General features: G+C 47.1%; 1 protein-coding gene across 7 annotated transcripts in view; it reads left to right on the plus strand.

Annotated features, from left to right (window-relative positions):
- The window catches only part of prickle2b (prickle homolog 2b), a 66,190-nt gene that overhangs the window by 42,945 nt on the left and 8,245 nt on the right, over positions 1 to 15,000 (plus strand). For 2 of the 7 annotated variants that reach the window (XM_031567481.2, XM_031567485.2), the window contains one exon: positions 12,725 to 12,908. In XM_031567481.2, the coding sequence (XP_031423341.1) occupies positions 12,725 to 12,908 (184 nt within the window). Of the gene's footprint in view, positions 1 to 1,380; positions 1,515 to 7,116; positions 8,239 to 11,520; positions 12,077 to 12,097; positions 12,317 to 12,724; positions 12,909 to 15,000 lie in introns of those variants that run through there. The other 5 variants (XM_031567486.2, XM_012841102.3, XM_012841101.3 and 2 more) reach the window with 5 other exon arrangements.

Here is a 15,000-nt window from a genome sequence, read left to right on the forward strand (position 1 = left end):
TTCTTTCTGTTTAACTCTCTCTCTCTCCTTCTCTCTCTCAAAACTGCCTGCCGGCCCAATAAACCAGAAAATAAATTATTTGTCCAGGGCGGAGAACAAAGGCATAGAACCAGATGAGAGACTAGTGAGATGTTATTTTACAAATATGCCATTTGCACATGCAATCTAAACCATACCAGATGGACGGGTTCGTGACCTGTTTCGAGTGCACTGTGACGCTCACGTCGATGCCGTGTGGTAGACAGGGAAGGGGAAAAAAACTGCTTACTCGTGTCATTCCCAGAACGGAGGATGTTTGTAAGATTTATGTATCTATTACTTAGTGGGAATAGGTTGACAGATCTGAGAGAGCCTCTTTCTTGGGATCAGCCAATACTGACACACAAACAAAATCAAATGAGGAAGAAAATGAAACGGGGGGGGGGGACCCTGATGCAGCATGTGTTCCTCACGCACGCTGGTCCGTCATATGTGAAGCGAAAATGGACCAGTTGGGAGATCTGTTCATGAAGCAAGGATCAGAGACGTCCTTCAAAGGACAGAGCCATCATAAGCCACAGCTAAATGCTAATCCATTGGATCAATACTGCAGGTCAACCCTAGGTGGATATCGCTCAGTGTAGTGGGGGTCTGAGGGTAGTGTGTGTGTGTGTGTGTGTGTGTGTGTGTGTGTGTGTGTGTTTGTGGGGGGGGGGGGTGTATTGACCAGAGGAAGGGTGATTCAGCAACGACCACAGCTGCAGAGTCTCAGTCATATCAGCATCACAGCTGGACTGTGCCCTGGTGACATCACCTCTGAGTGATTGTAGTCACCACAGATTTCCGCAGCGACAAATGCAGAGGTCCGCAGCAGCTGTGTGATTAACCATCCTTCTCTCCAGCTTCAGGGCGGTGTGCACCAGGTGAGCATGATGCAACTGGACGCCCTTTCTGGCACACACACACACACACACACACACACACACACACACACACACACACACACACACACACACGCGCACTCCTCCTCAGCACAATCGCGTGATAAGCAAACTGGCACACCACCCGAGACTGGCCTACATATTTAGACAGTCATAATTTTTTTTTCCTCCCCTTTTCCCTCTTTGGTTTTGTTCAACATCATTTATATTACATTCCCTTTCTTGCAGCTGCAGCGTCGGTTCAGCAAGGGGACAGGGAATTAGATTTGTAATAGAGATGTGCGAGGTTATGAATAATTCCCGGGATTTTGATAACGCGCATCGCGCCGGAGTGTTTGGTGATGTGCCACGCGCAGGCTGTAGTGCGGTGGGAAAGCGCTCACACTCGTGGGAGTGACGGCTGCGAAGCGTTGCGGCAGAAACTGCTCGTCTCGAGGCGTGAATTCTAATGTGCTGTGATTAAGCGCACCAGCCGTGAGCCAACGGTCGAGATGTTTTAATCTCAAATTAACGTCAACTCGCCACTTGAGCCCGCAAGGGGCCGAATGTTCAACTGGAGAGACCTCTTCAGATTTTCAGGGACGTGTGATGATGGTGAGACTGATCATGCATTTCATTTTCTTATTCTGTCTTCAAAACATGCCCGGCTTCTCAGAAATTTCTCTGTATATGCTGCTTGTTTCTGTACTTTCATTTTTTTATTTAATATTTGTCCAGCTTTACTTTTCACAGGGGGAGGCACACTCATCTAACCTAGTCTTTTCTTTTCTTTTCTTTTCTTTGCTCTTGCGTCACTCTAAGTGCTCCCATTCTGAATCCGTCTCCTGCTATTTCAGGCCAGCCCACACACTCATGGTAGGGGGTAGAAAAACAAGCGCAAATCATCACTGTAGAATTACAGCCCCGCGCTCAGAAATGTCAAGTGTCTGCAAGAAAGGGGGCTTTTTCAGATTTCACAATGGTCACCCAGCAATTAGCAGCAATGAAACACAGGAAAGGCAGGTGTGTGTGTGTGTGTGTGTGCGTGTGCGTGTGCGTGTGCGTGTGCGTGTGCGTGTGCGCGTGCGCGTGCGCGTGCGCGTGCGCGTGCGCGTGCGCGTGCGCGTGCGCGTGCGCGTGCGCGTGCGCGTGCGCGTGCGCGTGCGCGTGCGCGTGTGTGCTTTTTCAACATGTTTAGATCTTGGGAAGTAGTTTTAATGTGTTTTCCCTTCAAGCCAATGACTTTACTTTTAAAAAGAAAGGATGAGTGTGTGTGTGTGGGAGGGAGGGGGGATCGTTCTGAGTATAGCCTACTCTTCACTGCTCATTCACTGCCTCCAGCATGGTAAACCTCCTTATTTCAACTCTTCCTTTCTTTCTTTCTTTCTCTCTCTCACTCTCGCTCACCATTCGAGTCTCCAGAATCACAGGGGCTGCTTTGAATAATCTCCATACATAATCACTCACTCTGTGAAGGAACTGGAGCTGGAGCTGAAACTCGGGGTTGGAGCAGCTCCAGTGGATAGCACAGAGAGGGTGTGTAGGGTGGGGTGTGTGTGGGGGGGGGGGGCTTGCAGAGGGAGGTGGGTTTCCCATATGTGGGTCAGACCCTCTCCTGTGTGCCTCGCCTTGTGTGCGGCACGGTGCAGCCAGGCCCAGGCCCTGGCCCGTTTGTTCTCTGTTCCCGCTCTGGCAGGGTGCACAGTGGCAGGTCTGTGAGGCCGGGCCCTGGGAAAGCGGCGGGCGCCGGCGGGAGATAAACGCATTGGTGAAAAGCGTGCCCAGAGCGCGGAAAAGTGGGAAAAGAGGGCGAAGCCACGGCTTTCTGAGCGTGGACAAACCGCCAACAACCCCGCCCTTCCCGCCCACCACCACCATTGCGGCTGCACCACACGCTGGCCCACCACCATGACCCATCAGTGGCAGTTCAAAATAAACAGGCTAGAATGAGAGGCGCGAGTGTTTGAAACCTTTTTAAAGGGGCCTTGAACACTTGCGTGGGATGCTGGGATTTGCTCTGCACCATACGAGTAAATAAACTGAAGCAGTCGGAGATCAACAGTGATCCAGGAGAGATGATATCAGGGCGGACTGTTTCTTGGGCTTGAGTAGAGATACCTAATGAGCCTACTGGTAACTCGTTTTTTTTGGTGTAATTTTTAGGCAAAGACATTTTTAAATAATACGTGCCTAATTAGACCATGGATCTAAAACAGAACATGAAAACAGAAAGTAGAACAGAGCAGGAACCGCTGCAGATGTGTGATCGGTTCTCACCCTCCTGTCCCGCTCCCCTCAGCCCAGTGGTAATCCTCCGTATTTATATTGGCTATTTATCCGAACCCTAGTGCCGCGGGTTCCGAAGGGGTCTGGGATCAGATTGGACTTTAATCCTCTTTCTCTGCTTTCTTTGTTCCGGGGACTTAATATCTCCATATCTCTCCCAAACCTCGATTCTCTCTCAGACGCAACATGGCTCTCGGGCCAGTGCACCTATCCCTTCCCATCTCTCCCCACTTTGTTCTGCAATTAAATCATTTCCGCCCTGACAGCCGGCAGAGTTCAAAGTCGGGGTGCCGGCGGATGGTTATCGAAATCAAATCCAGACCGTGAGGATGGGCTTTATCAGTCGCGCATGAGCTTCTCTGGCTGCACCAAATTAAATAGCGATTGTTTCTGCTGCCTCAGGATTCTCATGATCATACCTCATATCATCTAGAAATCCTGTGTTGAGTCATTTATGCTCTGCTTTTCAATAGTGGTCATCCTGGAGGTTGTTTTGGCTCAGTCTGTTTATGGCCACCTTGCGGAATTCTCTCTTTACAGCGATGTAGACCTCGGGGCTTCTTATGGTCGTCTCATCTCGTCTCCGTGCAGTAAATCGCAGGAGCTCATAGTCCCAAGCTCCAAGAGTAATATTTTTCCCCGCAGATGAATGAAAGTGTCCTGGCCGTCTCTGTCCTGTTACAGGAAGCGTGTGCACTTCATCGCGGGCTGGGGTCACACCCTCACCGATAATACATTTACCAGACTTCTGGGCCGCAACTCACAAAGGCGGTGTTGTGTTTGGCTGCAGTTTTCACTGCATGTTGAGTGGGGAAAGAGAGGGGAGACCAATGTCACTTTATTAAATGCTTGTTACAACAAACTGTAACATTCACTTTGGAAAACTCTTTGTTCTTAAAACACTTCCAGTTCTGAATCTTTCTGTCTGTGTACTGCGATGACAACAAACACTAGTCGACCAATCAAGATGCGAAAGAGATAAATCTCTGCTAACATGTTCTCACCAAAGTGAGAGGGTCATATCAGCCATGAATGTTGACCAAACCTGGATTGGGATTTTGTATTAAGTGAGAGGCATGAGTGTATCACTGTGTCCGCCCATAGTCCCTCTACTATGCCAAACAGAGACTAGCCTGGCTTTGCACTGTTTGACTAAACGCGCTCGCGTTCAAGCAGTCCTCCCAAACTAAATATTTAAACAGGGCATACTTGAGCTTGAGTTTATTTAACTTAAAGTTCGGATTGCTGCTTTTAAACCATTACAAGGCGCACTGGAGAATCAAAACCCCGGACCCGTGTTCTTTTCTTTAATTGGACGGGATGGTCACAAACACCAGTTCTGTTTGCTTGAATCACCCTCAGTGTGCAACAGTTACAAGATGGAACAAAACATTGTTTTGAAGAAGTGCTGCACGTGTTCTGTCCTTTTCTAGCAAAGAGGTCCCCAAATGATCTCCGGGATGCACACTAGAGTGGACTCTTTTCTTTTTTTTTGTGCTGTTTAGACAGTCATCAATTTCTTGGCCCCTTTTACCAGGAAATTGTGTCCATAATTAATGAAGGGGTTTGGGCCACAGGGGACTTCCTCCATGCAGAGACACTGGACGAGGCTTGCTTTGGGCCAGACCCTCAAAGAGCCATGCAGACTGGAAGTAATTGGAGATGTTTAGATATTGACACCCATAATCATTACTATATGGATTTCTTTCAACAGCCAACATTAGTTTAGTAACCAAAATGGCCTCTGGTTGTGTGTGGTGAGCCGGAGCCGGAGCTGAGCTGTGCTTTCTGGTGTTTGCTGCCTACTTTTTCTACTTGAAAGGGCCTTGCTTGCACCACGTTCCTGCTTTGTGGTCTGTGTGGAAATAAAATATATTGCCTCAAAGACTTTGAATCATTGGCCACAACCCCAAACACTCAAATGGCCCAGAAAGAAGTGTATTTTGACATCTAGTCTTGCATGATTTTCCCCCTCACAGGAGAGCAAAGGGGAGAGAAAAAATTCTCTCAGCCCCCCCCCCCCCCAACCCCCCACCCCCAAACCTCTGGAACATCTAGCACCTTGTCCCCTCGAAGCAAATATGACCCACTTAAAGCAAAGTTTGGCAATACATGCGTCCGAGCCTTGAACACTGAGCAAGGCTTCACAACATGCCCGCCAGCCTCCAGAGAACATCATCTCCTCTTTGAATGGATGCTGTGATGGATGTGGCCGAGCGACGCGTCTCCTCCCACAGACTCTCTCTGAGCTCAAGTGGGCCGAGAGGGGAGAGGAGTGGGGGCAGAATAGAAAAAAAGTCCCCACTCTGCTCCCATGCATCTACTCCTACAAGGTCACTGCTAAAGCCCAGGGATGTAGTAGGAAGCAACAGCCATAGGCCAGACTAATGAATTACACAGCCTGACCACAGCATGCATGCCAGACTGGGGCCAAAAAAAAAAGAAAAAAAAAATTGGAGTTAACTTTCATGCAAATTCCATTTCATTCCGCTGCTTTGTGTTAATCCTCTACACTTTTTGTACAATTTTTGTTATCCGGACCATGCTAAATTAATCCATTTAGTACTTGGAATGAAATTTACAAAAAAAAAAAAAAAAAAAAAGGGACGAAGCTCATTTTCGAATTATTGTCATTATGTGCTGGGCTGGTGATGAGGGTGCCTGTGCTCGAGAGGGCATTCCATTTGGAGAGGTCCTCAGAAGGAGATTGGTGACAGATTGGCCCTGAAAAAATTCTTCTGGCATCATTCCTTCTCCCATAACAGGAAGTCGGATTGCGAGGAAGGGGGCGGTGGGTGGGTGGGTGGGGGTGGAGGTGGGGGCGGGGGGAGGAGTGGAGGGAGTTATTCCAAACGCCTTTGATGTGCAGCCCTGCCCAGCATCCCAAAAAGAATTCTGGTTATCTCTCGTGCCGGGGGTCAGTCAGCCCCAGAAATGGAGTCCTGCGCAGCAATCAGCTGTTGGGGCTGGGGCTCAGCTGCCTCCGTGTTGACTCAGAATGATACTCATCAGCGCTTTCAACATGAAGGCGTCTGGTGGTCTGTGAAACTAGCTTTCTGCATTAAACTAAATAGTTTTTGTTGTTGTTGTTGTTGAAAAGAAATCTATCAGAAGCCAGTGTCTGAGGTTAAGGAAATTAATTTGGCTGAAATGTACAGCATGTCTTTCCTGTGATGCTCCTCTGATGTCAGATAGTGTTGCTTATAGGATCGCTTCGCCTCAGGAAACTGGGTATGTCTTCATACTTTTTTTCCAGGCTTACAGTGCAGTACTTCCGGGAAAGGGCACAATACCTCACAAAAGCTTTCATGGGGACAAAGACTTTGACTGGGTAAGGCCTTAGAAGAGAGCTGAGAGTAACTGATACATTCAATTTGATTAAAGGAGCAGGATCAGGTCTGTAAAGCAAAGGGCGTCTTCGAGTTTGACCTCTTACGATTTGTCCTGCTGTAGTTCCTGGACATAAATGCTCTCTGTAGAGAATATTGGTCAGAAGAGCTTCTGTTTGCTTGATTCGGTGTAAATGGATTGTTTCACCACCTGCACATCAGTAGGTTGTTACTCTTTCTCCTATTCCCTGACACCCTACCGTATGGGCCACAATAGGTCTCCGATGTGGATAAACACACGTATTGATTCACTCACCATCTCACCTCCCCCAATCCCTGCAGGCGTTCCTTTGGACAAATGCTCATGAATCATTGCAGTGTATTTCGGCTGTGATGCATTCGTAAAGGTTGCTTTCAGTCATATTTTTTTTCTCACTTTAGTGCAGTTTGCAAGACAAATAAGCAAAGTGGCTGTGACTGATAGGCCCTGCTGAACTCCCCCAACACCCCCCCCCCCCCCCTAAAAAAAAAAAACTAACTCAGGAAACAAGCTCAGATAGTATTAGGGGCTTAAAGCCATGCAAGTGTTTGCACGATTAACAGATCCTAAAATAGCCCAGGGAGAAATAATCTGTCCATAGAGAAGAATTGCTCTAGTTAACAATTGGACAACTTAACTTTGAAATAAAGGCAGGTCTCCTGTTGTGGTATGGGTGGTTTTGTTACATTGCAGTACCGTTAGTAATCGATAAGACTCCTTGTTCCATTTTCAACATCTTTCTTAAACTGTTACTGTTTATTGATCGAAAGTGATGTTAAGAATCCTTCGTTTGCGTTTAAAATAAAGGGGATCATTACTTCTGAAGGATATTGATTGTTCTTAGTATAAGGTGATCAACAAAAACCCTTCGATGTGAGTGGGTCAATATATGTGACTATGTCAGTGAAACACAGTAGCCTATACTCGCAAACACCGCTACTACAAATTGCGATAGTGTTAAAAAATAAAAGGGTACCTGGCCATTATTCCGCTGTTTTCAGGATTAACCTACTCTATTTTCAATTCACATTGCCCGGGCAGTAAATAGAGGGAAGTGGTCTGATTTGCATGTAAATGAATCCAAAATGCGAGTCATTCAAGCCGCTAATTATACCACTGTTCGGACGGTGACTTGCTGACATCATGGACACTCATTAGCATCCAGGGAGCTGTGTGGGGTAGTGAGAGCCGAGAGGTGGCTAGTCAGCCAGTCAGTCTCTGGATATAGCCTGCCGTGATCGGACCGGAATGTTTTCTATATCTTTCGGACAGAACATTTTCACATCGTCATTTAACGTTGTAACTTAGCCGCTGGAACCATTGTAGCCTAATCATAAAAACAGTTTCCGAGGATCGATTTGGATTTGCTTAAGTGAACCCTGCATTTCCTGCTGTAGATCTTGCTAAACAACTGGAGGGACTGTATTCATCATTAACAAAAGTTGATGTTACCGTACACTCGTCGTTTTTCTGATCGTTTGTGTGGATTTCGGCAAAGGTCTGCGGTTTAAATAGATACTGGAGGCGTAGTTTGTGGTGGCATACCAACGGGAAAGCGAGTTGGGCAAGATTGTTGATGTTTCACAGTAAATGAAGGAGCTGGCGATGTGGAGCGCATGTTTTAAAACTAACAGAGATCGGGGGAACGACAAGCTCCTTATTTCAAGTTCCTGGTAAAGGTAAGGTAAGCAAAACTGTAACAATATTCTGATGCGCTTGTTTATATTTCAACTTTTGGCTTAAGTGTCATTTTGATAGACTGTGATTTGTATCCCGTCCGCAAAACCCACGCCGTATTGCATGTGAATCTGGTCTATTTGTTGCAATGTTGCTTGCATGGCAAAATAATCAGTTGTTTTTTCCCAACAACACAATCGCCATGCACCTTCGTTGTGGTGATATTTTAAGCGGTTTTGATGTGTATCTGCGTATTTGGCTAACAATTATGTGGACACGTAGCCCAGTTAGTCTGTCGTTCTTCGTGTAAAACCAGTCTAAATGCTTGTGCTGCTGATATGTACTCATTGGTTTTGCTCTGCCTCCACTCTGCGCATTATTGTCTGTGATGTGGCTGATCTGGCCCCTTCCAGATGGATTAAATCTTTGGGTTTTTTTGTGCTCCCACGATGGCCCGGTCATCCCCCGGATTGATTGAGTCAAGACCGTTCACTTCGGATTAACATATGAACAGTTAACTGGAGAATAATGTGATTTCGGCAGCTGCTGTGGACGCGGGCAACTGCCCGATATCGCTCTACCGGTGTGTCACAAACTTAATTTACGTGCCAGCTTCAGTTACTGCAGCTTGGTCTTTGCACATTGCTGCGGAGAGTTTAAATAAAAACCTAATCTATAGACCTTCATTCTTTGCCTCCCTTGTGAAACGCTTTCTCTAATTTCCCCCCATTTTTCTATAAAAGACTAAGGGGGAGGGGAGTAATTGATTTATTTGCCAGTGTCAGTTCATACATCATTATCTCGACCATCAATCTTAAGAGAATTCTAGTCTCTTAGCGGCTAGTGTCATTCGGAGTGTTTAAGAGCTTTCTGATGATTTGTACAGATGGGGGTTCTAAACCCCCAAAGATGGCTTGGAGGTTTGGTTTAGTGAGGAGGGACTGTTTCATTCTATGGATTTCAGTATAAATGGCCTTGGAATAACTACTACTGACCAAGAAATTGCAATGTATGTCAGATGTAGGCTAATGAATGAGTCTCTCACACACACACACACACACACACACACAGAGTGAGAGACATCTGAGTTTGAAAGCATATGTAGTTGAAAATATCCCCTCTTTGTTTACTGTTTCAAAATGTTATGATTGACAGTAAACAAGTCCATGGAAAAACTGAACTTCAACACAATGAAGAAATCCCTTAACCTTTGTATTGGTGTGTGTGGTTAGTGAATTTGAGCTTACATGTAGGTATTTGTGCTGTAGGTCTTGCCTCTTCATATGGACAGGTGCCTGCGTGTCAAGGACCCAGAAACCTTGGATTATGAGTGATTGCAGCAGGTGGGCACAGCCTTAATCTCTGCTCATTGGGACATACTGTAGTGACTTCCCTATAATTGGATACTAATTACCAAGCCCCCTTGTTGCGCTTGATTGGAGACAAGGTGCAGCGTAATCTTGTTTAACAGTGATTAAACTCTGTCTTGTTTTGTGTCTGAGCACGGCCATTTTACCCCCACCAGGACTCCCAGCGACTGATGCGCAGCAAGCTTGACAATGCTGTTCATCTCGTTCGTTTACAGTTTGAGAGAGAGGGAGAGGGACAGGGACAGGGACAGGGAGAGGGAGAGAGAGAGAGAAAAACAAAAACAAAAGCCACTTTAAAAGACAGGAATGAAGGGGAGAAAAAAAAGGGAAAAAATTGGCTTCTGCCAGCGTACAGCTGTTGCGAGTGGCTCCTCTTTGAGCTGCCCTTAAAGATGTTTTGTTAAATCTGACTGGAATGACGCCGCGGAGAGCGTCGGCGGCTCCCTGGGTGGACATCCTCTGAGGCTATTCCCCCGCGTCAGACTGGAAACCACATCAAACCCTCCTGCGTAGCATCAACTCTGAGTTTATGGTGACACTGTCTCGCAGTGTCTTCCTGTAGGGTCATCCGGAATGCACGGCCTATGATCAACACTGCGGGCTGAATAAGTTTCCACTTACGTCATGGTTCAGACGGTTCGCCGTCTGCGAGATATGCCGTATAGTCATGAGATGCTTGCTTTCTGGCAGGCCCTGCTGCGGGGCGAGGGGGGAGACAGACTTTTTATTGGAGGGGTTTCAGTTGGCTTATCGTCATTCTTGCCCTTTTAAAATCCAAGGTTTTGAAAGGTATTTAGTAATGGAGTCGGTCTTTATTAGAGCAGCACTCCGCCTCTCACTAATCAAAATCATGTACTGTAGATTACGAGTGAAATATGGTACTGTACCTCTGTGGGAAATCTAAGTCATGTGCCATTCATTGTCTATTAGCAGGAAAAAGCCCCTAAGTAAGGCTTAGAGTCTTTCTTCATCCCAGCAGGGCCCATGGAGGGATTTCGTAGTTCTCTGAAGTGAAATTGCAACGTGACATTTATCTTATCTTGTCCATACATCTGGACAGGCTCATTGCCCACAGGGAATCGAACCCTCCCCTCCACGATGTCACAAGCCTCTTCAGCCCTTCCTAGTGGTGACTGCCAACAGTAGGAGAGAGGTCCTGCGGAGTCAGTCTTCTGCAGGGTTATTTTTAACCCGTGTCTCCAAGCCTGTGTTCTATTCAGTGGCAAAACTGAGCCAGTTTCTGTGTTGGCCTCTCTCTCTCTCTCTCGCCCGCTCTCTCTCACACTCTCTCTCTCACTCTCTCTCAATCTTCACCTCTGGCTCTCTTTCCTACATATGTTCCTGGATGGTAGTTGATTCTCATAATAACCTGGCACGAGGTGCTTCCGATAGACGGGGCACATCTTGTCCTGTTAATCATGCATACATTAGTAATTATAGTCAGGAATCCTCTCCAGATGAGGGCACACGTATGCTAGCCTCCGGCAGTGGTGTCTTGCTGTAAGGATGGAGGGATTTTTCACCCTCTGCCCGGCTGGTCGAGAGGCCCGTCAGTGAGGCTGATGACTCTGTCTTCAGGCCTGATTCCGTGTACCACTTACTGTTGCTATAAATATTCATGGGCGGATCTCCTGCTCGCGCTACTGTGTTCATATATTCATTTAATATTCATGTGACCAGTTCTGGGTATCCCTGTAGCTCAAAGTAATGCAGGTAAAATGCCCTTGCTCAAGGGCAGCTACAGCAGTTGCAGAGAACTGCATTTAACCTCCTCTGCAGTATGCAGCGCCATCCTCGAGCCCTGGGTGTGTTAAGTTTAAGAGTAATCGAATCCTGAGGGAGGATATGGCCTTCAGCTCTCCGCAGACCCCCCCCCCCCTTTAAAGGTGACTTCACTTGAGATGATTCGCCACCTTTTCTTTCTCCTCCTGTTTTTTTTATTTCGACTTTAAATCTCATAAGCTAGGGCTGACCTGGAGTTAACTGCTAAAAAAGCCATTTAGATTAATTCCTCAAATATCAGTTTCTAACTGAGACTTCGGCCGCTAAGACTGGGAGGAAATACTCCGCAGCGAAGAGGCGCTCTGAGTTTCTGTATGAAACAATCCCAGTGTGCTCTACTTCACAATAGGGGGATTGTAGATGTTACATACTGTGCCGGCTATGCAGACTTGAGGTCTGCGGCCAAGTGTTTGGCGACAGCGCGGTCTGTCCGTCAAAGTCCTACGGCCCCTGTTGACGTGTGGCAGCCTGTCGGGCGTCTTAAACGGTAATGGGATTTGCCGTAAGCAGGCGGTTTGTTTTTGCTGCCGGGCGGGGGTAGGAGAGGTTAGTAAATCTGACCAACTGGCTCTGGAGTTTCTGAAGTTGGGTTTGGCAGAGATGGACAGTAATGTCGGCTACTCTTCTTCACACGTACACACACACACATACCGGATGCTAACCAGATGCAGCCAGACTGTGCTCATCGGCTTGGTGAGTTTTTTTCCCCCTCTGCTGTGTTGAATCACAGGGTGGGAGAGGTTGTGTTGGAATCTTGGGGTCTCTCCGTGTCGTAGCCAAATGGGGCAGTGTTGACAGACATCGGTGAAGTGAGGCCCGTGCTGTTGTTCGTCACAGGGAAGGCTGTGAGAGTGGAACTGACGTGATCTCCGTACACGTGGGGTGAAGAATTTAAGTTCTCGGCTGTTGAGTAATGGTTTTATTGGCAGAAAGGTCATTTTCTCCACTGCAGATGCATGCCTGTGAAGCTGCATATGCCTCATCGCCTTGGCTGTCTAGTCAGCATTCCATGAAGTCATGTTCTGTAGATGAAACTAGGTCAGAGCACCATTAATGTGCCGTCTTTTTGGTGACGCATTATAGCTGATAGCTGAAAATCTGATAACACCACACTGAGCGAGAGGTCGTTATCTTTCAATCCATGCACAGTTCAGTCAGGATATTGAGTTTCCAAAAGAACTAGAACTTGTTATATGTTATTTTGTCTCATGCCCTTACCCTACAAAAGGGGTCCATGGGCCTCACGTCGCCTCAGTCAGATTTGTTTGTGCCATCATCAGGTTGCGCCGAGTATTGATTTTACTCTCTCTCTCTCTCTCTCCCTCCCTCCCTCTCTCTCAGGAAGATCTGCCTCCACTGTAAGTGTCCGCGCGAGGAGCATGCGGTGAGCGTCATGCAACTGGAGATGGAGAAGACGGTCACCAAGCTGATGTACGACTTCCAGCGGAACTCCACGTCGGACGACGACTCCGGATGTGCCCTGGAGGAGTACGCCTGGGTCCCCCCGGGGCTCAAGCCAGAGCAGGTGGGTTGATGCGCCGCTGCCCTCAGGCGGTGCTTTGTTGCCGGGCTAAATTGCATAAGCCTAGCTCCGTCTATTTTTAAACCTTGAATTAGCATGTAAAATTCATAGATTCGCAGAGGCTTGTAAAAAGATTTAATCTTTTTCCCTGTTGAGTTGGAAAGTTTTCAGAATTGAAAATCGTGTGTTTGAGTTAAATTTTATTTGAGCTCATTACCTGTTTACAGTTTAGCGGGGGCTGATGCTACAGTTTGCCTCATCTGAAAGCTATAGCCTATAGACCATCAGCTGTTCACCTTTTACAAGGCTTCTGTTTAAATCCCAATCTCTTTATGGGACGGTGAAATCATTTATTGATGTGCGTTTCATTTTCTTGATTAACCGAAAGTCGGCCCCCGCAGCCACAGCCAGTCAGTCAATACCCCCATAAAAGTATCCACCTCTTCAGCAGCTTCACAGCCAGTTTTATTCCCCACGGTCACATAGAGCCTTGAGACAATTACTGCTTCAGAGCGCGGCATCATACACCCATCCACCCACCAGAGCAAAGCAAGGCTGCTGGCCGCAGTGCACTTAACCTGAATGAACATGCTTGAGCGAGCAACGTCCAGCAACACACCAAACACAGGAAAGCATATCAGGGCTCCTGCCTCAAAATATGAAGGCAGTAAAGGCCTCGGAACAGCCGTGCTTTGTTTATAAATGATACAAGTGATGTTGTTTAATGCATTATAGATTTTTCTCATACAGCCTTTAAAGCTGCTGCTGCTGCTGCTGCTGCTGCTGCTGCTGCTGCATTTTGGCTAGGGCGCTGTGTCGTCTTGACGTGAAGGATAATAAATGTCAGGAAGTTGCCAGGATACAAAAACTTGGGTCCATGCATGTTATTAGGGCAGCCATTAATTATGTTTTTTTTTCACTGCCTGTTTGAAAGGCAGGGTCTTCAGTTCTACCCCCAGAGCCTGTAATTGCCTCGAGCCTTGAGGGAAACGCAATTCTTGCACATGTATAGAATAAAAAAGGAACATGGTAGGGTGCTGCAACCTTTGGTGAAAAGAACAGAAAGGAAACCAACTTTATTACATGTAGCTAGTCCTCCTGGCTCACTAAATCCCTATGAAGCGGGAAATGACCTGTTCACTACACACCGGGCAATAAATCAAGAAGTGTGATTTCAGTGGAGGCGAAGGAGGATTGTAGACAGGACAAAGAAACGGGGCATCTTTGCAATGTTCCCCCCTCCAGATGCAGACTTAATCACTGGTTAATCATTGATTTGGAGGAAGAGTGAATCACAGCGCCCCCCGCGCCCCCCCCCCCCCCCCCCCCCCCCCCACACACACACACACACACACCCTGTAAGATCAGGCTAAACTCAAGACACTCAACAAACTATTAACCGATCATGTGGAAGTGAAGGCAGATATAAGCACTTAGGATGAAAAGGTCTTAAAAGTGTAAGAAACAGCAAGAGCGAGAGAAGGGGGTATAAATAACGATGCAGTTGTTTACTGAGTGTTGAGACCTTGTTCTCTCTGAATGAGGCAGTGGAAAGGGTCTCTTTCAGTACGGGCCAGTGCCTAAGTGCTTTGTCTTGGATCTGGGAGTTCCTCAACAAATGGAAAGTCTAGTTTGGGTTCAAACTGAACATCAATTAATTGCCCTTGGCTACGCCGTAAACATTGAAGATCCAAATGGGCTCATATTCAGCACTCATATTGATGGAGGAAATTAATCTCGGCAGACATACCAGCTGGTATGTGGATGTTGCTACGGTTTGACGTCAAGAAAGATAAACTCATAAGGAAACACCGTAGACTAATATCCTTGATCACTTTGATGCACTCCGCTTGTGCAGAAGCTCAGGACAGCTGGTTCCTATCTCTCGTTGCATCAGAGTCAGTTCTCTCTCTCTCTCTCTCTCTCTCTCTCTCTCTCTCTCTCTAGCTCTCTCTCTGCCTTTTCCATGCCCGCCTCACAGCAGGTCTCAAAAGGTGGTTTCCAGCAGAGGTTGGATGTTGTGCCCAGATTACTGTTATTTTCACAAGTCTCTCCTCCCCACACTCTCCCTGGGAGTCGTGGGCCCTTCTCCTCC

The sequence above is a fragment of the Clupea harengus genome, chromosome 5, assembly GCF_900700415.2.
Source record: "Clupea harengus chromosome 5, Ch_v2.0.2, whole genome shotgun sequence".
Lineage (NCBI taxonomy): Eukaryota > Metazoa > Chordata > Actinopteri > Clupeiformes > Clupeidae > Clupea > Clupea harengus.